Raw genomic sequence first — 22,062 nt, forward strand, 5'->3', positions numbered from 1 at the left:
TGGCTGTTTTACACAGTCCTCTATTTTCAACCTTGTGCCCATAGTTTGTGTTTACGTTCTTTCCTCTATCAATATAACACAACCCCTGTGCACAAAGGTCTAAAGAAATAGTTGTCAAAGGCTGGTGAGGAAGAACTTGACCTCAACCCCATCCAAGACCTGTGGGATGAACACCAGCTGTGAGCCTGACCTCATCACCCAACATCAGTGACCGGCCTCACTAACGCTCTTGTGGCTGAATGGGAAAATCTGTGCAGCCAGCATCTACAGTCTTGTTGAAACTCTTCCCTGAAGGCCAGAGGCTGTTGGCATATTAGTGCCTTATTTCTGGAGCATGTTCATTACTCACATACACTGTATCTGGGTGTCCACACCTTTTCATAGTATATGGCCTTGTACAGGAAAATATTAATAAACTTGATATTCACTGATTTCAGACCAAACTTAAGCATTAATTCTAATATTGAGTACAAAAATCACAATTTAATAATTTTTAATGGATCCTAAGGGACTTAACATTGGCTGGATAATACAATGGCTTCTTTTCCAGTCCATTTTTATAATGTATTTTCAGGCTTGTATATCATGTATTTTGTCTTTGTTGTGAAAATTGATTGTTAATAGGGCCATAGGCCTATCAATAAATGCAAGGGCAGGGAGTATGCTATTCAAATCAGTTCTCTTTATATGCACATAACTTAGAAAAATGGCAATATACAGCACAGTGACAGCATGAAATCACACCACTAGACTCCAACAGTCCTTATTGGCTGGTTTGATGTATGTGCTGGTGGTTTGTTTGATATTAACGATGTTTGCCAGTGCGGTTGAAGCGTCTGTAGAGGAATTTGATTCTCTTTTCCAAGTTGTGTCTGTCCATTGTCATCATTCTGTCTCCCACCATCCTCTTCTTTCGAATGAGACGCTGCAATTCATTACCTTTGAAACCCTTCAGCCAGCAGGGGGCCATTATGAGGTCTTTGGGATGAGCATTAAATTCTCCTGCAGACAAAAAAAAAAAAAAGAAAAAAGAAAAAATCAAGTCTAGTATCTCAAAACATTACCTAACACGGGACTTTGGTTTTCTGTCTTTGGTTCTTCCTACATTAAAGCCGTTACATAATCATGTGAAAAACATATTTGAATTCATAGTTGCAGAGTACATCCTAACAGTTTTATATTGGGTTGTAAACAGCCAACCAGAAACTGTCTTCATTCAACAAGACACACAAACAGTATCTAATAAGCCTTAACTGGTTCATGGCACTTACCTAATATGCCTATGTTATCATAAACTCCAAACATGTTCCTCTTCTCAGTCCACCTATCTACCTTCTTCAGCTGAGGGATGGCATGCATCCTGATCTGGCAGCATGTACCTGAAGACAACACAATGTTTGAAATCAGTATTGCATATAGTATTTTGCACATAATACTACATTTTTTTATAGGGTACATTGTTTATGCAGAAATTACAAATATCTACTGGTTCCCGCTTCTCAAATGTAAAGATTTGCTGCTTTTCTTTGTTCTGTATCATTGTAAATGGAAAATATTTGTGGCTTAGACTGTTGAGACAAAGAAAAAACAAAACAAAATCATCAACTTGGGGTTTGGGTATTTGTAATGGGCATTTTCAATAATTAATCACTTTGGAAAAGATAAACTAAAACATATTAATCAATAATGAAAAAAATGTAATTTCAAGGCCTGACTAACAACATTAAACCACATAAAGCACATTTAGCACACTAACCTAAGGTGATGTATCTAACTTTCTAATTTACTTTCCTTCTTGTTATTTGCTCTCCTAGCTGTTTATACCTGCATGTAGACTGGTAAAATTTAGACTTATAGCCTAGTCGTACTAGTTTTGGATCCCTATGTGGTCTGTTTCTTGTGCTGTTGTATGGCTCATTAGGCTGGGGTGATTTAAAACCCCTAAATCTGGTTGTATGATTTTATCTAATCCAGCAGTGGCCATACATAATCCTCTAAAAATGAACAAAATCAGTGTTAGAATGAAATTTCCTCAACTTTCGTACAAAATTTCAATTTACTGGAGTACTGTGCTTTTGAGGTACTTATACTTTGCTTGAGTATTTCCTTATGCTTCTTTGTACTTGGACTTCCTTGCATTTCAGAGAGAAATATTGAACATTTTAGGTCACTACATTTATTTGCCAATTTTAGCCAATAGTTACCTCAGATAATGATTTTAACAATGGGAATGTGTAAGATTTTACATGAATTAGCCGATTATACACAATATATTGATAAATCTTAAATCTGTGGCGTTCAGCCATTTTGACATATGACATTGGGGCCTATTGTCACAGATGTAATACTTTGCAGTCCAATTAAGGAGTGATTTTCTTTCTAAAATAAAAACCTAAAAATTATAGAAAAGAACCAGTAAAAGCGCTCACCAGTAGAAATGGTCCTGGCTGTGTTCAGCAGGGTCCCAGCAGACTGACACAAGGACGCTCCAACTCTCAGCAAACCTCCCAGTACAGACATGTTTTCTACGATAAGATGTGAACAGATAAAAGGTAAACAGTAAATCAGGTAAACTGACCATACTATTGGACCTTATTAACGATATTTTTAACGCGTTAGCTGGTCGGTATACTCTTTAACTTCTCATTGACCCTTAGCTTTAGCTTTAGCTTTAGCTAGCAAACGCTATCAAAGTCAGTATAATGAACGTTACCTGTTTCAACGCGAATCTGCAACTTTACGCCAGTTGGGTCCCTTTGTAATTGTAACGACAGAGCATAAACTGAAGCCTGATGCAGAGATTTAACACTTTAAAATTAATGTTATTACGGCTGCGACATGCTGCCAACGGCCGCATCCATCTTACTCTGTATCCCACAATGCATTGCACCGGTGCCGTATTGTCGTTAGGGCAGCGAAAAACAATCGTCTGACGGTTTTTGTACATTGCATTTTTCACCCAGTAGATGGAGGTAGAGGTGTCACAGCAACACAATTAATCAAATGCATTCAGCTGGTATTGTATTAGCTACACGTAGATAAGACTAAAGCAGTCTAATACAGTGCTGTTGCAATAAACCCTGAAGGTAAAATTATAAACAATAACATTAAAACCATGAAGGTTTTAATGTTCAGTTTTTTATTGAAATTTTTTCAGAGAGGTGTTGTGCAGTTTGGGGTGCTCATACAGAGAGCTGTTTCTATTCTGCTCTATTCTATTCGACTCTTTTACATTACATTACCATTTACATCACTGAGGGTAGGCTGAATAACACAAACACCTCTCCGTGCAATGCATAACACTTCAACACCACCACAGACTACATCTACTTCTACTCCACTACATCTACATTTAACTAAACCTATAGTTGCTAGTTATTTTTCAGATTAACATTTTACCTAAAAAATATGACAAGCTCATAAAATAAAATACAAAATTCTTTAACTGTAACTGTGTATTTAAAGGATGCTGTAATCACTACTTGAATTAGGTCTCATAGATTCAATATCAGCTTTTAAAATACATTCAACATATGAGAAAAATCTAACCTAGTTCTACTGAGAGTTTTATTATTTTAATCAGAGATCTGCACTATGCCTCTGTTTCTCTCTCTCTCTCTACCTCTCTCCCTCCCTCTATCTATCTATCACTATCTAGCTCTCTCTCTCTCTCTCTCTCTCTCACACACACACACACACACAAACACATGTACACGCACACACACACAGACCGATACTTTCAGTCTTACTGTTAAAGCTAGATGGAATATTTTGTCATTTTCAAAGAAACAAGTACAATGTGATCTTTGTCTTTATTTCATTCTTGCAAAGACGTCAGTGAGAATGTGGAAATTTAAACCAGACGACACATTTTTAAACATTAGATTCCGTTCCACTTTCATATAACATGCTGCAATAGCCTTTGCAGACAAAGGTTAGTGTCTGTCTTTAAGTGTGCAGTATGTGTCTGAGCCATTAATTTGAACTTTTGACTTTCTTTTACATCTGCAAAACCCTGTGTATAGGTTAAAAAAGAAAAAGGGTAGTACAAATCAAGTCAAGTAAATATCATTAGATATATGCAGTAGATAAAAAAAAAAAAACACAAAAGGATTTTTCAGAATCCAGCCCTCTGCTGAAGTGATGCAAATAAATATGATGCAGTATTTCTCATAAGCCCAATGCATATTCCGGAAAGCAGCATTTATTATGTGCTTAATTATTGCATATCAGATTCACACAGTCATGTTCTCATGTTGTCAACGTCAATGCTGAACAAAATGCTGACATAACAAATTATAAAACTTTCACAGCAGAGCGGCATTTTTTTTTTTTTAATCTGTGCTCTGCTTCCAGTAAAACTCAGTGGAACATTATATATCATCACCTACACATACAGGCAGTCATATAATCATATCAGTTATTGACAATCAACCACAGCAGTGTTTCTAATAATTCACAAAGTGTTCTATTGCTTATTGAAGTTTGTTAAAGATGAAATTAAAAGACTGATTGCATTATTGATAGTGGCACAGGAACAAACTACTCACTTGCTGAATTTCTAGAGAAGAAATGTGTTCTGACTATTTTCCAAGATCACCCCTATTAACATAACATCTGCATTCTTCAAGCTCAGAGCTCAATTGTTTCCATGTGAGGGGCATTTTCTTCCACAGTCCCTTCAGCACATATTCAGATACAGTGGTAGTGACTAAACATCAGCTGTAGGAAGGACCACTTAACAGTAAGTGACGCACTCATACCCCCAACACTGAGAGCCACAGGCACAGTTTGAACAGATTTTGTTTTGTTTTTCTTTTTTGTGAAAACACCGAGCTGAAGCCACAGCCCGAAACAAATATGACACCAATTTGAATTTGAAGGCTGACAGTGTTTTGATGTGAGGAGGATGTGTGAATGGAAGGGTGGAGAACATGAAAAGATTTTACTTACACTATCACTCACCCGGCAGTCACACGGCTTCTACTAAGGAAAATGTCTCCACGAGCTGAAGAAAAACAGCTCTGAGGTTTCACCCACACACCCTCTCTCAGGTGTATGTATCCATCTGTATTACTTTCTATTTGTCTATGTAGACCTTTTCAGGATTGATAGCTAGATAGATAGATAGATAGATAGATAGATAGATAGATAGATAGATAGATAGATAGATAGATAGATAGATAGATAGATAGATAGATAGATAGATAGATAGATAGATATCTGGTATTGTATAGAGTAATATTCAGACCTTACAGTAAATCCATATACACACAGATATTTACAATACAGGGACACATATAGAGGAACTTCTAAAATGTCTATTAATGTACCGTATTGTCAGTTTCACCCATACACTCTCAGGTGTATCTATCCATCTGTGTTACTTTCTATTTGTCTATGTAGACCTTTTCAGGATAGATAGCTAGACACATAGACAGATAAACAGCTAGATACATAAATATTTAGTTAGCTAGATAGATGCGTGGATAGATAGATAGATAGATAGATAGATAGATAGATAGATAGATAGATAGATAGATAGATAGATAGATAGATAGATAGATAGATAGATAGATACTGGTATTGCATAGATGAATATTCAGACCATAAAGTAAATCCATATACACATAGACATATAATACAGGGACATATATATTAATGTACTGTACTGTCAATTATCACTTCTCCCATGATGACATTTTATATGATTACAATTACCTCTGCCTATGGGTGTCCACAGAAAGAGTTATAGTTACATTAATAAACACTTAAATTTCCTTGCAACTACCTGTAAAGTGTGGTATAAACCATCTGTTGAAAGGGGAACTAAAAGTAGGCTAACGTGTTATTAAAAGTATAGACAGAGCCAGCACCAGGTGTAAGACAAGTGCGCAGTATGTTATCTTTTATTTTAAACCTCTGATCAGTCTAATAAAGTACAGTCAAAAAACATTGTTCTTTTAGCTTTCACCTATGGTAGAGTATTTTCAATTAATCACTTTGCTTGAGGAAAAATACTGAAATTAAAATGAGGTGTTAAACAAATGTGTAGGCCTGTTTCTACTATAGTGGCTGTAGGAATTGACGACAAGGAAAAGACAGAAGCGAGAATGGAGGGAATGATTCACTTTCATGAATATCCATTAGAACAAGCTACCATGCTACTAAATGGCCTCCTTCTCATACTGGTGATGCTGATGATGTTGATGATGATGCTGAGTGCTGTGAGTTAACTAGCGATTGTAAACGCAAATGACTGGAAGTGACGGAAGAATGGTTTTTAGAGTTGCAGTTTTACCATCTCGGTTTCAAAGCAACGGCTAGCACTTCCGTGAATGAAACAGAAGACATTTGTCAACAAGTAACATTCACTGCAGTGTGTGGAGAATCATTATAATGTAGCTCACTGTTTATTTGGCAAAAGCATTTCTAAAAAAAAAGAGCTTTACTGTTGCGGTACAACAAACTTCAAACAAGTCATACATATGCTACCATTCATGGTCCTGTACAATGCCTGTTGACTTGTGTATGTTGTGTATGCTTTCGTTTGCAAAGGTTGCACATGTTGCAAATTGTTACACAGTCCATTTGATGTGAAGGAGGAAACAGGGTGAAGTAGAGAGAATCCGTGGGAGGAAGTGGGTCCCCCTGTTTGCATCTCTGTCTTATAGTTTCCAGGTTGACAAAGTCTGACCACATCAAAGCCTGGCTTGTAGCTGAAGTCACATGATCACAGTAGAGGAACTACCAGACTCTCCGCCCCCATCAACACCCACGAGCTCATATATACCTCTTCAGCCCAACTAAGAAAAACACATCAGAGAACGCGTCAAACACAGAGAAAGTCAAGCACATTCAAGAGTGTGAAAGAAATTACAGGAAAGTTTTTGGATTAATTTGAACAGCAAAATGATGTTGATGGAGTGTTTCATCCTTGGGATGCTTACCTTTCTCATGACAGGTAATTTTATGAATTTTTTTAACACTAATTTGCAATTTAAAATATATTAAATTCATATATTTTTTGCAAACTTTCTGAAACTTTTTTTTATGTTTTTTTCCTCAGGAGTTCGATGTGAGGTAACAGAGGTGTTTGCTGAAGCAGGCTCTCAGGCTATACTGCCATGTAAATGTAGACGCACATCGTCTACTGAGCCTGCCATCGTCTGGAGTAAAGTCAACAAAGGGTAAGACAGAAGTTGTTTTACCTGTCTATTGTCAAATCCCTCTATTCAAAACAAAAACTTGCATCTATATGCTGATGACAATGGACTGTTGTGACACCTCCGACCACAGCACTGTCTGGAGAAAGCAGAAGAACGGTCTGCAGTACAGGGGTTCTAGCTGGTTACAGCAGGGGATCAAACGCGTGGACTGCCCCCACTCCCAGTTTGAAAGAAGAGACTACAGCCTGCAAATCAAGAAAGTGAGGGAGGATGATGGAGGGTTTTACTCCTGCAGCATCGAATTTGAAGACCAGGTTGTCAAAAACATTGTCATGCTGAGAGTCATTACAGGTAATAAACTTGTGCACAACCTTGAAAATATGGATGTTTTGAATGTCTTTACATGCACTGCAACCACCCAATGAAATGGCTAAATCCTTTCAACCATTAGATAAGATATTGAAAAAGTACTGATTGAGTATGCCAGAAAAAAAAATTGTAATTCCTCCAGACAGTGAAGATGTTTAACTTTTTTAGCTTGTATTATTAAGTATATACATTCATCACAAACATTCACCTCTGGTCTTGTCCTTGTCCTTGTCCTTCACAGTGTCCTTCTCTCCACCGGTTCTCATATCAAGGAGTTATGTTTCAATCACTTGTGGTGTGACTCCTTGGCTGAATGAGGCATCCGTGCAGTGGATGCTGAACAACAGCCCATTTATTCCACAGACGGGAATCACCTTAAACAGAGACTCCTCTAAAAGTGTTGTGAGTGGAAAGGTAAAGGAGGGACTGACAGGAAACTGGACCTGTGTAGTGAGCTACAAGGGCAAAGAGGGGCGAGCTTCAGCAGCTCTGTCTGTGAAAGGTGAGATGCTCAAGAGAAAATGCCTACAGAACTCAAATATTGTAAAAAAAACAAAAAAAAAACAAAAAAAAACAATTGAGCTGTTCAAAATAACTTTCATGAAAGATGTTCTTAATGCATATTTTCTTTATTTCCCTTGAAGGAATCATCCAGCCATCCAATGACAACACCAAGGTGTATGCAGCTGTGGGGTCTGCAGTCACTCTCCCCTGTGTCTTCTCCCCTGATTTAAACCCCTCTATTCCAACCTGGGAAAAACTGCAACCTGGGTCTCTGTTAAAAGCTGTTCCAGGCCACCTCCGTCCCTCTTTCTCTCCATACTCACGGTCCCCTAAGCTCCCCTCTGATATGTCTGTCAGTGTGAAAGAGGTTGAATTTAAGGACAAGGGCAAGTACAGATGCTCTGCGACCGTACAAGGACAAAAGCTGACTCGAGATATCCAGCTCGTGGTTGCCAAAAGTAAGCTTCTGTGGATTCAGTTTACGCCTCTGTAAAAATCCACTGATTCTGTATTTGTTTTTTTGCCAGCTGCAATAAATTCTATTGTCTTATTTTTTTCTCAGTTGACAGCAGCGTCTTGTCAAAGAAAAAAGACTCCGTAACGCTGACCTGCCAACTGTCAGACACGAGCGAGGTCACTGACTATGAGTGGGTTCATGTGACCTATGATATCAATGGCACCCAGTCAGTTGAGTCCATCCAGAAGGGGAAGACTCTGAGTATCAGCCAGGTGTCAGAGGAGAACTGGGGCGAATGGGTATGTCGATTCACCAGCAAAGATGGCATTTTGGGAAACGTGACATACCACGCCCAACTGATGAGTAAGTTCTCTCCTCCTGATTTGGTTCTGTTTATGCCGTATAATAATAAGATAAATATTCTAATATTGTACTAGATTGATTTCCACAAAAACTTTACCTGACTTTTTCTGGTGTTTTTCTTACAGGTGGTCTGAAGGGACAAAAATCCTCAACTTTCTCACAGAACACCGGTGCTGTGGTTGGGCTCAGTGTTCTCCTCCTTGTTCTCCTGCTGATTCTGGCTCAGATGTACAAGAACCACCGAAGGGTAAATTTCTGTGGTTCATTCAATTTTTTTTTTTTCTGTGGGACAATTTCAGTTTCCAAATTTTTGAGATGCAAAATTTTGAAATAAGGGAGATCATTGTCTGTCACTTGCTTCCAGGAAATGATTTGCATGAGTTCTGCTGGGAATAAATCATCTTATCTCATTAACATAATTTAGAATTTTATACAGAAAACAAGGAGTAAAAAAATACATACAAGACTGAATTGAACTGAATTAAAATCCATGTATGTGTGTGAGGGCATTCATATATAAGATCTTGGATTCTACTTTGAGCTGCTTATTTTAATAATTTTGCTACTGTTTTTTTTCCCTCTTCACAGAGGAGAAGGATCTTTCAATACCCTGCGCTGGAGACGATTGTTCATACCATCTCCAATGAGCGGGAGGAGAGAGAAAGAAGCCGAGTGAAAATGTAAAGATACGTTAAAGCAGAAGCATCACAGGAAATATTTTTAAAGTGAAATCAAACTTCTTCATGCCCGCAACATGTATATGTTACTTTTGTTTGCACAGATTTTGTAAATACTTTCATAGCAGACGTTGTAGCAGCACTCGTCAAATGTAATTGTATGTTGTTTATTACCCTGTTGTTTTAGCTGTAAATGCTTTTGATTGTTTTATATGAGGATTTTTTTGCATGTATGGTACATATTGGGAACAAAATGTTTTAAAAAATAAAGTTCATTTAACAGAAATAAATCTGGTTTAATTTATTACATTATATACAATCTGAAGTTCTCCAATGAGAGAGGAAAATCATAACAGATATAAATTAAATATACAGTAATTTATAAAAAAAAATGTCATTATATTACACAAAACATTGACCGTGTATATATGTGATATTCTAAAAACATATTTACATTATTTTATTTAATTACAGAATCTTACAGTGAACATAAATTCCGACTGAGGATGTGCGTACTGTCCTTTGTCCCTCTGAAATTCACATTCATAGACTGAATTTTGTTGAATTTAATACAACTGTCTGTGATCTCAGATGGCTGATTGGCAGTCTAGTTTTGCATCACTTCATTGCGTAGTGCAGCTTCAGATCTACACCTGACTACACTCCCCGTCTTCTTGCTCTGAAAATTCATGAACATCCGATAAGGCCAAGGATCGGCTGATGCTGTTCAGAAGCCTTTCATTTCCAGGGTGTAAATGGTTCAGGACTTCATCATCATCAAAGCACCAGCCTGGCCAGTCCACATTTACACCTTCTGTGAAGACAACACTGAAGAAAGAGAGAGAGGTCAAAACTGATTACTCTTGAAACTCTTTACTGTGCCCATAGTCTCTCCACTGCTAAATACTGTAACTGTCCAAGACTACATGTCCTTACACATCTGGTACTCTGCCTCAAGATGGATAACACATTTTAATTTCATCTTTGATTGTATGGACTTCGTGAGGTAGAAAATTCATTCAGTGTATTAATTAAGACATAAAAAAGTGTTGTGGTTAGAAACATGACAAACACATTAGGGCAATTTAAAGTTTCCATTCTCATAGAACAGTGCACTGAAAACTCATTTCAGTAGTAGAGATCTGACAGCTTAAAAGTACATTGACCAAATAAGGGGAATGCAGATAAATTCAACCAACACAGAGCAAAGTATTAAGAGAATGTGCACCTGCCTATTATTTAAAGAAAAAGAGGCAAAATGTTTATGCAAAATTGTATTATTTTAAAGCATTTTTGCCTTTATTATAGCCACAGTGAGAGACAGGGAGTTGGGGAGAGAGAGGGGATGAGATGCAGCAAAGGGCCAGAGGCTGAACTCAAACCCAGGCTGCTGCAGTAAGATTAGCCTTCATGGTACGCACTGTACCAGGTGAGCCAAAATTTATGAAAACCCTGATCTGTACCAAGGACAATGTATAGCATCCAAATTTTTTATACAGTATGGAATGTATGTAATGTAATGTAATGCATGCTTGTGAATTATTATTATTATTATTATTATTATTGTTAGTGGTAGTAGTCAAAGAAAATTGTCAAATATTATTTGTCACTATTGTCCATTTTGCACATTGTGCGTTCAAGTATCTAAATGTATGAGGGAACCAGACTTATATAATAATACTAAAAGTTGTATCTCAGCCCTGCATGCTTCTAAAAGTGGAGCCACTGGAAAATGCGATGTTACACATGCATGCAAAATAGTTGCTTTCGGGGCTTTTCTTGCTCTACTTAAGCCTGGATAATCCAGGTCTGTCCCTGTTCTGAGGCGCAAAGATTGAGACTGCCAAAGTCATACTTGTACTGGGAAAATAAAATTATCTGCCTCTCTTCAGTCACCTCAATTTCATGAATGACGTGTGATATCTACATGTTCTTTCTGATACCGGGTGTATTTTGGTTTTAATTTTGGTGCGATAGATTGGTTTGATGGTAATGATATTTAGAAAATTAAATGTTGATCATCACCATGTAAGGTTCACTTTTTAATTGGTTGCTCAATTGGCTCCTGAACTAGACTAATGCCTTCTTGGAAATGTGTTAGTTGGTGTGATTGTGTTAGTATTGTAGTGGGAGTATGTCATTTATGTGTCATCTGTTGTGTACAGTTGCATCTCTTTTTACTTTTCATCCTTTCATTCTTTTTGTTTTTTTACAGTGCATGGTCAACACACCTTTTCCACCTGGGGATTAATAAATGTATCTGTCTCTCCATCCAACAAATTCATACATACACACACAGTTAATCATACTACTAATACTAACCTGCTCCTGTTATCATCTTCATCTCCATCAACCAGCTGCTCTTTCCATCCTTTACTCACTGTTAGGGCTCTGTGTCTCATCAGTTTCACCTCCTCCTCCCAGTCTGTGTCTCTGTCTCCATCACTGGGCAATGGTGAAGGTGTGGTGGAAAACGAGGGGGAAGGAGAAGGATATCTTGACCTCAAATTATGCCTTTTCAGGTTTTGCTCTCTTTTTAATCCATGCTCCCTCACTCTCACTTTGGCTCTTTCCAGAAGGCCCTCCAGAGGTGAGGGGTGTCTGTTAGGATAACACCCTGAGATGGGAAAAGGTGTATATTGTTCTTGGGGTAAAGTGTACAGGCTACTGCGTTGCAGATGAAGTCCATGCTCTCCTTCAATTATGATGTTAGGAATGGAAGCACTCCTTTGGGTTTTCACTGAGGGCCTTTTTCTATGGAAGTTCAGATCAGGCAACTCAGGTTCAGACAATGTTTGGGGATCTGGAGAGACTCTATCATTCATGGACCAAAACATGCCTTGGTTCGGTTTCAGGGAGCCCAGCTTGAGCACCCGGTGTGAATCTGAGCTTTGGCCAGAAGGAAGAGAGTTTCTCTTAATGTTTAGGCTGTAGTCTGAGTCAGAGTTGATTGAACCAGCCAAAGTCTCTCCTGAGCCCTGGAAGAACTGCTTGGACGTCTGAGTAGAGGAACCCTGATGGATGCTGACTGGCCTCCTCCTCCGTAACCCTGGTGACGTCAAATCTTTTGAGAACCCCCAAATCTCTGGAGATGTCGCCGTGTCTCCAGACTGGCTGTAGCTGGAATTTCTCCTGATGTTGTGGTTCATAGACTGGGAATCTCTCCTTATTGATATTCCTTTTTCTCCTGGTAGTCTTTGAAACTCAGGCCCCTCCCTGGACATTGCCGGTTGGTAGGGAAGTTGTAAAGTGCTATCTTTGTTGGTTGGGTAGTCAACATCTGGTAATTCACCTAGTAAAAGACTGTGTGGTCCAGTTGTATTGTATCTTAATGGATCTGCAGCAGTACTATGAATGAAAAGATCCAGATTAGGGGCAGATTGGGCCTTGTGGTTAAAGGTCACCTTTCGCTCCTTTGTCATCTGAGACTCAACTATTTTCTCAACTTCCTCTGTGTGGTTCCCATCTTCATCTCTTCTCACTCCCATTTCTATCCATTCATATCCTTTGACTGCTTGTTGCCAACCAGCAAAGCTCTTATGCACCGATTTACGATTACTGTTGCTGGGCTGGGACTGCGAAAAAAGGAACCCTGTGTTGTCAATGGCCACATTATCTGCTGGTTGATAATGTCCCTCTGCTTCTTTAGATGCCAACATCCCATTCATTGACTGAGTGATAATAGGTTCTTCAGTAAGCTGATTTACAAAATTTTCCTCTCCTGATTGTGTAAGAGGTTGTTCTTCCATCTCCATATCTTCCATCTTGGCTTCTTCAATAGATTTGGCCTCCAGCTGGATTTTCCAGTTTTCCTGTTTTCTGCTGCTCTCTGTCTTTCTCAGCTTCGTCAGTGTTTCCTGAAAATGTCACATAGAAATAAAAAGATAAAGCATCCAACAATGAATGTCTTACTTGTAATACTATTCCATATAACAAGACAAAGAATCTTCAGCTATGCTAGCAGCTCTGTGAGGCTGTACTTAGACACAGCAGTCCTTTGAGCCAAATGCTAACATCAGCATGCTAACATGCCGACAATGACAATGTTAACATGCAGATGTTAAATCAGTATAATGTTTACCATGTTAACCTGTTTAGTTTAGCATATTAGTATGCTTAAGCTTGCTAATTAGCACTAAACAGTACAGTACAGTCATCCAAGTATATGGAAACACGCTGAACCAAAAATGTCAACTCCATGGTAGTGCTGGAGGAAAAGTCATTTGGATTCCCTGAGAACCAAGAATTAACCAAATTTTGTACCAAACTATGTAGTAGAAGTGAAAACCTTTAACTGAATAATTATGACCCTTTATTGCCATCAAAAGACAAGTCAGGGGACCACCAAAGTCAGCAGGATTTACCCTCTGGCGACCATGAAGGTCTGTACAAAATTAAATGGCAATCCATCCAACTGTTGCAGACATTTCATTCTCAAATAAAGTAGTTGACCAACTGGCCATCTGTAAAGCTTCAATGCTAGTGTGGCTAAAAGCTAAATGAGACTACAATCCTTTCTAAAGTTTTGGTCAGAAATATCTGTTGTACCTTCGCCTGGTGGATGGTGGAGACCCATGTGGAGCATCTCTCTGAGGTGCTGGCTGCAAATATGTAGACATTCATGGCACTCTGGAGTTCACCTACCTCCACGAGAACAAATGAACCTGACAGAAGAAGAGGAATGGTAATGGGATCTATAATATATCTATGCAGAACCCAACTGTCTTGGCTCAGGGTCTATAAGAAATTGTTACTCACAGCCATCTTTCAGTGCTATGCAGGAAGTTTTGTCCAGGGCCAGAGGAGGTCGAACCACTTTTAGCCGCTCTCCTTTCTTCTGGCCTTTAGTCATTAGAAGCACATCTGAGAAAAGTAGAGCCACCACCTCCAGCTGCATCACGCCATGCATGAGGAAACACAAAAAAAAGTAATGGAAAAGGATGTTCTGAAGAGATAGATTAAAATGTACGGTATCTGAGAGCACAGCCTCTGCTCACTTTGCCATCTTTTCTGTCCCGAATCTTCAAGTTCTCCTCCAGCAGCAGCTTACGGACGAATCCAGGTCCCACTCCTCTGATGGGGCATGTTAGGTCAAACTGGCAGATTTCTCGGACATGCTGTCAAGGAAAGCATTCATTAGTAATCATCAGTAGTAACTCATATTTGAGCGGGTAACAATTTATTTTGGCCGAAATCTCTATTGTTCAGTATTGTCATTATAGCCTGACAGCTAAATTCTGACATCTAAGATTTCATAGAATACAATGAATTGTTCACAGACACTGACATAAGTTGAATAATATGCTTTCACTGCTTGCTTTTTAGAGGCAAAAAGCTACAGTACCCAGGTAGTGTGAGTAATGCTATTATTGAGGTACATTTTATACAGTAATTTACATTTTACATTATATATTTTATACACTATGTGCTTCTTTGTAGGCCTCTTTTCCACAGCAGACATTTTGACTTTTCATAATAGCAAAAGCAGGTTTCATTATTAACATGGCTCTGTTCTTTTCAAGAGTCGCAGACAGTGTGACCATGAGCCGACGTGCACACCAGGATCCTTTTCTCACTGTGACATGGCAGAATGTCAATCATCTGTTGAAGGTTTCTTTATGACAGATACAAGTTTCATTGATGTAGTGGAGAATATTATATATACACATGCACGCACGCACGCACACACGCACGCACACGCGCATGCATGCACACACGCACACACACACACACTCACACACCCACACACACCAAAATCTCAGTCGAGGTGTTTTCAAGAATAGAACATTTTACCTTGTCAATTTCTTCATTTATTCCCTCCACCTCGTATCCCTCCACCCTCTGAGCAGAGATGGAGAGAGCGAGCTCCTCATCCTTCAGCTTCAGGTAGTCATTGATACTCTCCAAGAAACTGTTTACACTTGACAACTGGAGAGCAGAAGGATGGTTTAGTGTGTGTCGGTGGGAGTTTTGCTGTTCTGTAGGGGACAAACAGATTGAATGATTTAATGGTGTCAGATCCTCACCATGCCTCTGAGTATGTGTTGTACATGAGGGTCCTGGGTGGTTTTGAGCACAGCCTTAAGCAGCAGGGGGTACTTTGTGATCCTCTGATGGGGTTTGGCCTGCATGTCCCCAAGCCGCATCCGCTCACACTGAGGGTGAGTCTCCACCCACTGGACAACACAAAAACACAAGAGCACAGTCTCAACTTGCTCCTTTTCAGATGAAAAGTATTTTTTATTACACGGTCTTGAAATTGTTTATAAAATACAATTGAAAACATCTATAATTTAGTAGTGCCAAACATCCTGCAGTAACCTAAATAGTATCTATTCATGCAGATAGTTTTTGGTTTTACGTCTCAAAAATATATTTTGTTTCTGCTTATTGAAGCACTGGAAAATTAAATTAACTTAACTCAGAAGACCGGGGGTGGCAGGAGACCCTGTCTGATATCTCAAAGCCTTGACGAATAAAACCTCATAAACCAAAACAAGAACTATCACAAGATGTTTTTGTTTTGAGCGATTTAGCGACCCTTTAACGCCCATGAGTGCTATTTCCTGGTAAAATGTGTCTTTAACTGTTAAACCAAAACATATCACCTCCCACTCAGGTTAAAAAATGTGAGGGTATGACATAAGTGAAAAAGCAAATGCTGAATACACACACAAACATAGTGGTACCTGTCTCTATACACAAGATCGTGTTGTTAATATTGAAGGGTCTATGTTTGTAGCATAAGTGCTCATTATTTTATGCAGTAAAAGGTTCATCCCATTAGGTTTTGCAGGCTTAGCATATGAAGTGTTGCAGGACAGCGCTGCTTGTCTTGTGCTCACTTCCCATGTCCTGCACTCAGTTTAATGAACTAGAAATCTTTCAAACCACAGCAGAGGTTGAATCATTTGGAGAAGGCGTTGGTGTTACAAGTGGTTGGCCATCAGGAAGTGGCAATGACAGACCGCCCACAAGGTTATGAAAACATCACAAACCACATAGAGCCACCATTAATAACAGAACTTTTAGTCATTACATTGAATTCCATTCAGGCAATAATTGGGTTGGTGTGGGTGCTTATTTCATTGCATGTTTGGGAACTTTCATTCTCAAATGATTGTGCATTTGTGTTGCATGTTGTGCATATGGATGCTGTTTCGCTGTACCTGAACATAAGTTGAGAAATGTGGGTTGCTCTCCATCTGCCAGCGTGTGAACTCAAGATTGTTTTCCTCCTCCCAGCAGTAATGCTTATACGAGGGGAAACGCTCGTGGAACTGAGGACAAAAAGAAAAGGATGATTAATGACGATCTGAGGAGAACGCCTGCACTCGAAATTTTACACATGAAGATCAGTTTAATTGTCATGAGGAGTACTCAGTCTGTGCATATTGTCGAATGTTGGCTAACTTTATGAAAGTGCAAAACTTGGTTACTGGATTATTATTACTGATGCATCAACATGTAAACTTCGTTTTAAGGTTGTAGGTGAGCTAAGGTAAGGTTTGAGCTAAATGTGCAGAGTAATGTATGAGTATCCTACGGTACAAGTGCTTAGGGCTTTTTTTTTTTTTTTTAAGAAACGGTTACGGTAAGAGGGTGTGGATACTTAGTTGGTTTCCTTTGCTGACGGGCAGAAACACACTTATGAATGTGTTTGTTGCAGACAGTGAGCTCTTACCTGCAGGCAACCAGCCTCTAACCTGATGGGGTCAAAGGGCTTTCCTGTCCTCCGGACTTCCTGTAACATGGGATAAGTCACCTCCTGCCAGAACAGCTGGTGTGCACTGAGGATGGAGGGGAGGTTGGAGAAAAGCAGCTCAGGAGTCACCTGGCGTAGGAGAGAGTCAAAACAAAAACAAAAATCATAGTGTTAAACTCCCCTGCGTTCTGATATTTTCCATCTTCTCAGTGGAAATGTGCTGTGCTGCATTTTCCATTTGCACTTGTCCGTTGTATTCTGTATCAGCTTGAGCGGATGTTCTCGTCGTGTCAGTCAATGTGTGTCAGTGGTATGCAGAACAGTGGAAAATAGGCCTGTGGAGATTAAGTTTGTTGCGCAGTAGGTTTGTGTGTTTCCAGTGTAGATGGGGCTACATGCTCTGCACACTGACCTCCAGGAGAAATCCATGCTGGTGTAGGATGACGAGAGCTGCAATAACCAACTGTAAGAGGTAAACACAGCTTCGATAAACATCCTGTGGAAAATCCCCCCTCAGCCCTGACATACATGAAAATAAATCTGGCTGTGACAGCAGGTAGAGAGTGACATCTTACATCTTTGATGATAATTAGCTTGTTGATGTAGGTGAGTTCAGTGTGGACAAACTCCCACAGCGCCTCCTGCTGGTGTTTCTGCATCTTAGACATGGTCTGACCATGAAAATGACAAGAGAAGAAGAGCATGGAAAGGGGAGGAAAACTTTCAGAGATGCCTCAAGAATAAGTAAAATCGACATGCTGAGTAGGAATGGTACATTAACAGAAGGATATGCATTTAAAGGATGTGTGCAATAGTCTATATTGTTAACAAATTCCATGAAAAAATGTTATTTAACCTCTCAGTACTTTCAGATTTTCTGTGTTTGCCTGTTGCTTTAATTTCCAATCCCTAAAGACATACATCTCCAAAAACAAGTCAAGAAAATAAACCTTGGTTCTCTTTAGTGAGTAATTACAGCAGCAGGATGGTGTATGTGGTTTTTGACTCAAAATAAACTACAAATCCCATGTTCATGTTAATAAGTTAACACATCTCCCAGTACAGTGGTGTGGCTCAATCATGTCTTTTTTAAAATGGAGGTTACAATGGAGGTCTATGACACAAAGGAATAAGCTCTATCAGGCTTTAGCTACAAGGGAAATAATTGTTTGTAAAATAAATTTGCTGTTAAATGTGGGTTTTGGTCTTTTCAGGGAATTTGTTCACAAAAAGAAAAGGCCCGTACTGAATGAGATTGCACTATATCCGTCCAGTTCTTCTCGAGTGTTGTTCCCTCACTTTCCTCCTTCCATTTCCACTTCAGACTGACTGGCACACGAAAGGTCTGCAGAGCGTGCTTTAACACATCCAGCTGACCTCGCTCCTGAGGAGTTAGAAAGAGACGGATTGAAAGATAAAGAAGAAGTCGGGTAGAAAAAAAAAGGGAGGAAAATCTGATGTAATAATGAATCAGTAACTACTTAGAAGTGATCTTCAACAGTTGTTTGAAAACTTGTGGTCGGTCGTTACATCTCAGTGTAGGCTATGTCAGCGAAGCAGAACAAATATTGCAGTGGTTGTTTCAGTTGTTTGTGTGGGCGGACACGGTTTAGAGCAAGTCTGTATCTGTTTCTACACATGTCAGCATGTAGTGTGATGAGCAGGAGACAACATAATACCTCAGAAGCGGGGTTCTTGTCAGACACTCCCTGGCTGAACAGGACCTGTCTCAGGGCCGCTCTGGGTTTGGCTGCTGCAGATGTTCCTTTACTCAGTGTTGAAAAGTCGGTCACAACTTTCTGCTTGGTCCGCCTCTGGAAAGTCAAACATTTGTGCATTTTCAAGTAGCGCATTTCATTAGAAGATCACACATATTTTAAAGATTATATCAACCAACATTCATGAGATAAGTTATAAGAAACTGAGCAATATATGAATCAAGACAGTGTGCAGATGTCAAAACCAGTATCTAGTATCTAGAAGTGGCATTTCCTCTGAATTTAATACTTTTAACACTTTGACACTATGAGATGAGTAATGTTCAGGGGTAGGAAAAGTGTTTAGACCCTTTACTATGGTAAAAGAGGTAATACATCAATATAAAGGTAATATATTAATATAAAGGTCCAACAAGTATTTTCAGCAAAATGCACTTAAAGTAACAAAAATAAAAGCACTTTTATATGGCCCAGCAGCATTTTTTATTGTAGCTGGTCAAGGCAAATAAAACTTTAATTAATTTATGAAGTGTTAAGTATAACGACATTTCCGTCAATAATTAAGTCCTAAAAATCTGATTTTGTAGTGGAGTGAGAATATTTCAACCAGTTTTTCTTGTTAAATTTGCCGTAAAGATGATTTGGGTTGAAAACAGGTTGACATATACCTAGAACAATGGCAGATTTTTTTTTCATTTCTCATAAGGAAATAAAACTTTAAAGACTCAACAACAGACTTAAATGGCCTGAAAGGAAGATCTTTATAGAAGTAAAATATATGAGTAGAAGTATAAAACAGCATATAATGGAATTACTAACATGAGGTACATCATAACTGTACCTGATTAAATGTACTTAGTTTCTGTCACATGTCACTTGCCTGATAGCCCAGTGTATTGAACTTGTGTTTGTCTGCTGACCCCTTGTGGTGATGGTTTATCTCTGCGGCTGCTGTCGTCCCATCAGCAACATCCGTCTCTCTGCTGTCACCGTCCGTCTGCCTCTCCCCTTCCACACTGTCTCGCCACAGCACTGATCCTTCCTCCATCGATGATTCATTTCCACCACCACTGGTTAAATGCAGTGCTTTTGAGGAAAGGCTGAGGATAAACACACATGGTTACTCATTGCCAAAATAAGGTGTGTGAGGGCACAGAGGTGAATAGTTTGAGGCTTTGCAAGAAAGGCACAGAGAGTGGAAGACAGATGGAGGGAAATTGTGTGCTTTGTTATGATAAGGGTTTACTCACACTTCCTTTTCAGCAGCTAAAGCTTTATAAATCCTTGGTAAACAACAAATGTGGATGGCTGTGTTTCAATTGTTGGTTCCAAACCTTTTTGGCTTCTGACCCTTCAAAATAAAGCCAAGTCTGCATGTCACAGGTTTCATACTGCTTCTGAACAGTTCAACCATAATCGTTTTCCTTCCTTTTCATTGTTAATTAATGTGTATTTTTATAGGTACAAATAATAATCATACAAAACAGTACAAAATGCAAAGAATCACAAAATAAAATAAGACTGACCCCTCTTTAAAAACTGTTTCAACTTGAGTTTAAGCTGATGCTAGTTCTGACCCTCTTTGAGTTTTGTGGGTAATCAGTTCGTCATATTGAAAATACAGGTGTCCAAATAAGGAATTACTAAACATCCCCTTACAGTTTTCTATAAACGTACACTGTGTAGCACCAGGTCAAGCAGGATGGTAACAAACACACAGAATTTACACAGCAGAAATAAAACAGGAAGTAAAATATAATTTTTTTTAAAAAGCTAGTCTTGACAAAGTTGTTTTCTATTTCAAATAATTGGATGCGCTAATAGTAACCAGTAAATTAAGAAGCTGAAGCCACAACTGTTGCATCATATAGACGGTGAAGCTGATTTAACAGGACACCGATAGTTTCACACGGCTCCAGCTCCAGTTACACAGTCATGCAGCCTGTAGTGTCACTCCAGGACTCGTCTGACAGTAGTTCCCACAAACCTAACATCACAACTTACATATTTAGGTTACAACAGAATGTGTCTCTATTCTCAGGAACCTACTGTGTTTCTCAGTGAAATATTTCACAATTTAGTTTCGCAGCCATTAGAGAAATGCCACTCAGCAGGACTAATGTTACACAAGTGCAGCGTGGGATTATTGACTGCTCTCGTATTCATAATCGTGTTCGTCATTTATTCTGTTTTAGAAGTTATTCTAAAAGCAAAGACGCTCACATGAGCACACACACTGTAGTTAGGAACGCTGCACTAATGTGCTCATACTATGTTGTCAAACATCAAAGGCTTGACGCAAGTGCTTTCATCACGCTGTCATACCTGTTTACAGTCACTGTCTGTGTCCCACAGTAACACACTAAAGGCGTCTGAAATACAATTATATTTGATTTGTAAGACTTCGGCTCATGTAAAGCTTGATAAAAGGACAACAAAACAAGGCATCCTGGTAGCTTTACAGCGTCAGTAAATCAACAAATCAAATGCCACAAAACAATCCATATATCCACAGAGGCTTTAACATGAAGGAGACTTACTGCAACTTACACTAAACAAAAGGTTCCTTAAGTACCATACTTCAACTGCCAGATATATTTAATAATAGATAAAATAATAGAATTTACCTGGGCTTGGTTGAATCCATTTCGTTTCACACTGTCATCTTTGGTTTCTGTTAGCTTTCTCCTCCTCTTTCCCTTCACCTAGATGGGTCCCTCCCTCTCTGCCTTTCACCTGCACCCCTGCCCTCTGCAACTGGCCTGACGAGAACAACTGGATTCTGCTGCCAACAAATCAGTGCTTAGGGCTGGTTAATGTGTCGCAGTTATAAGTCCTTAATGGAGCTGAGGCGGTGACTGATTTCGTTGTGGGTGACCTGTTGTTAATTTATGTCAATCAGGCTTATTGATCACCCTCAGAAAACGGGGGGGGGGGGGGGGGGGGGGGGGGGGCCTTTGGTTTTCATACATCTAAGCAGCAGCTGCTTTTGTTCATTACGTGACAGAAAGAAAGGCATTGATATGAAATCAACCATGGGAATCTGGTGTTTCATAGCACAGTAAAATGGAGAACAGACTAGAGCAAGAGGCAAGGAGTG

At 39.2% G+C, this 22,062-nt stretch overlaps 3 protein-coding genes across 3 annotated transcripts; 1 reads left to right on the forward strand and 2 right to left on the reverse strand.

Annotated features, from left to right (window-relative positions):
• Positions 1 to 662: 662 nt before the first annotated feature.
• Positions 663 to 2,887, reverse strand: mrpl51 (mitochondrial ribosomal protein L51). Its single transcript, XM_056380366.1, has 4 exons — positions 2,714 to 2,887; positions 2,430 to 2,525; positions 1,272 to 1,379; positions 663 to 1,002 (listed from the first exon to the last, which is right to left on the reverse strand). The coding sequence occupies exons 2-4, from the start codon at positions 2,518 to 2,520 to the stop codon at positions 806 to 808; spliced, it is 396 nt and encodes a 131-aa protein (XP_056236341.1). The 5' UTR covers positions 2,521 to 2,525; positions 2,714 to 2,887; the 3' UTR covers positions 663 to 805.
• A 3,779-nt stretch (positions 2,888 to 6,666) lies between these two features.
• Positions 6,667 to 9,794, forward strand: LOC130171933 (lymphocyte activation gene 3 protein-like). Its single transcript, XM_056380281.1, has 8 exons — positions 6,667 to 6,964; positions 7,070 to 7,190; positions 7,300 to 7,520; positions 7,780 to 8,040; positions 8,183 to 8,500; positions 8,605 to 8,862; positions 8,988 to 9,109; positions 9,451 to 9,794. Exons 1-8 carry the CDS (start codon positions 6,913 to 6,915, stop codon positions 9,544 to 9,546), a joined length of 1,449 nt encoding a protein of 482 aa, XP_056236256.1. The 5' UTR covers positions 6,667 to 6,912; the 3' UTR covers positions 9,547 to 9,794.
• Positions 9,795 to 9,939: 145 nt separating this feature from the next.
• Positions 9,940 to 21,883, reverse strand: plekhg6 (pleckstrin homology domain containing, family G (with RhoGef domain) member 6). The gene is made up of 15 exons (XM_056380372.1): positions 21,590 to 21,883; positions 19,843 to 20,062; positions 18,924 to 19,058; positions 18,491 to 18,628; positions 17,820 to 17,915; positions 17,657 to 17,707; positions 17,224 to 17,373; positions 16,709 to 16,819; positions 15,566 to 15,715; positions 15,333 to 15,467; positions 14,537 to 14,656; positions 14,298 to 14,430; positions 14,088 to 14,203; positions 11,862 to 13,396; positions 9,940 to 10,367 (listed from the first exon to the last, which is right to left on the reverse strand). Exons 1-15 carry the CDS (start codon positions 21,607 to 21,609, stop codon positions 10,187 to 10,189), a joined length of 3,291 nt encoding a protein of 1,096 aa, XP_056236347.1. The 5' UTR covers positions 21,610 to 21,883; the 3' UTR covers positions 9,940 to 10,186.
• Positions 21,884 to 22,062: the final 179 nt, after the last annotated feature.

This window comes from Seriola aureovittata, chromosome 7 (assembly GCF_021018895.1).
Source record: "Seriola aureovittata isolate HTS-2021-v1 ecotype China chromosome 7, ASM2101889v1, whole genome shotgun sequence".
In the NCBI taxonomy this organism is placed as follows: Eukaryota; Metazoa; Chordata; class Actinopteri; order Carangiformes; family Carangidae; genus Seriola; species Seriola aureovittata.

Coding starts and splice junctions, on each gene's coding strand:
- plekhg6 (XM_056380372.1), bottom strand. CDS start 21,609: ATGGATTCAACCAAGCCCAG. Junction 14,431..14,536: donor GGGACAGAAAAGATGGCAAA/GTGAGCAGAGGC, acceptor GGCGTGATGCAG/CTGGAGGTGGTGGCTCTACT. Junction 10,368..11,861: donor GAAGATGATAACAGGAGCAG/GTTAGTATTAGT, acceptor CTCTTTCTTCAG/TGTTGTCTTCACAGAAGGTG.
- LOC130171933 (XM_056380281.1), top strand. CDS start 6,913: ATGATGTTGATGGAGTGTTTCATCCTTGGGATGCTTACCTTTCTCATG. Junction 6,965..7,069: donor GCTTACCTTTCTCATGACAG/GTAATTTTATGA, acceptor TTTTTTCCTCAG/GAGTTCGATGTGAGGTAACA. Junction 8,501..8,604: donor CCAGCTCGTGGTTGCCAAAA/GTAAGCTTCTGT, acceptor TTTTTTTCTCAG/TTGACAGCAGCGTCTTGTCA.
- mrpl51 (XM_056380366.1), bottom strand. CDS start 2,520: ATGTCTGTACTGGGAGGTTTGCTGAGAGTTGGAGCGTCCTTGTGTCAG. Junction 1,380..2,429: donor AGCCAGGACCATTTCTACTG/GTGAGCGCTTTT, acceptor TGTTGTCTTCAG/GTACATGCTGCCAGATCAGG. Junction 1,003..1,271: donor TGATAACATAGGCATATTAG/GTAAGTGCCATG, acceptor TTTTGTCTGCAG/GAGAATTTAATGCTCATCCC.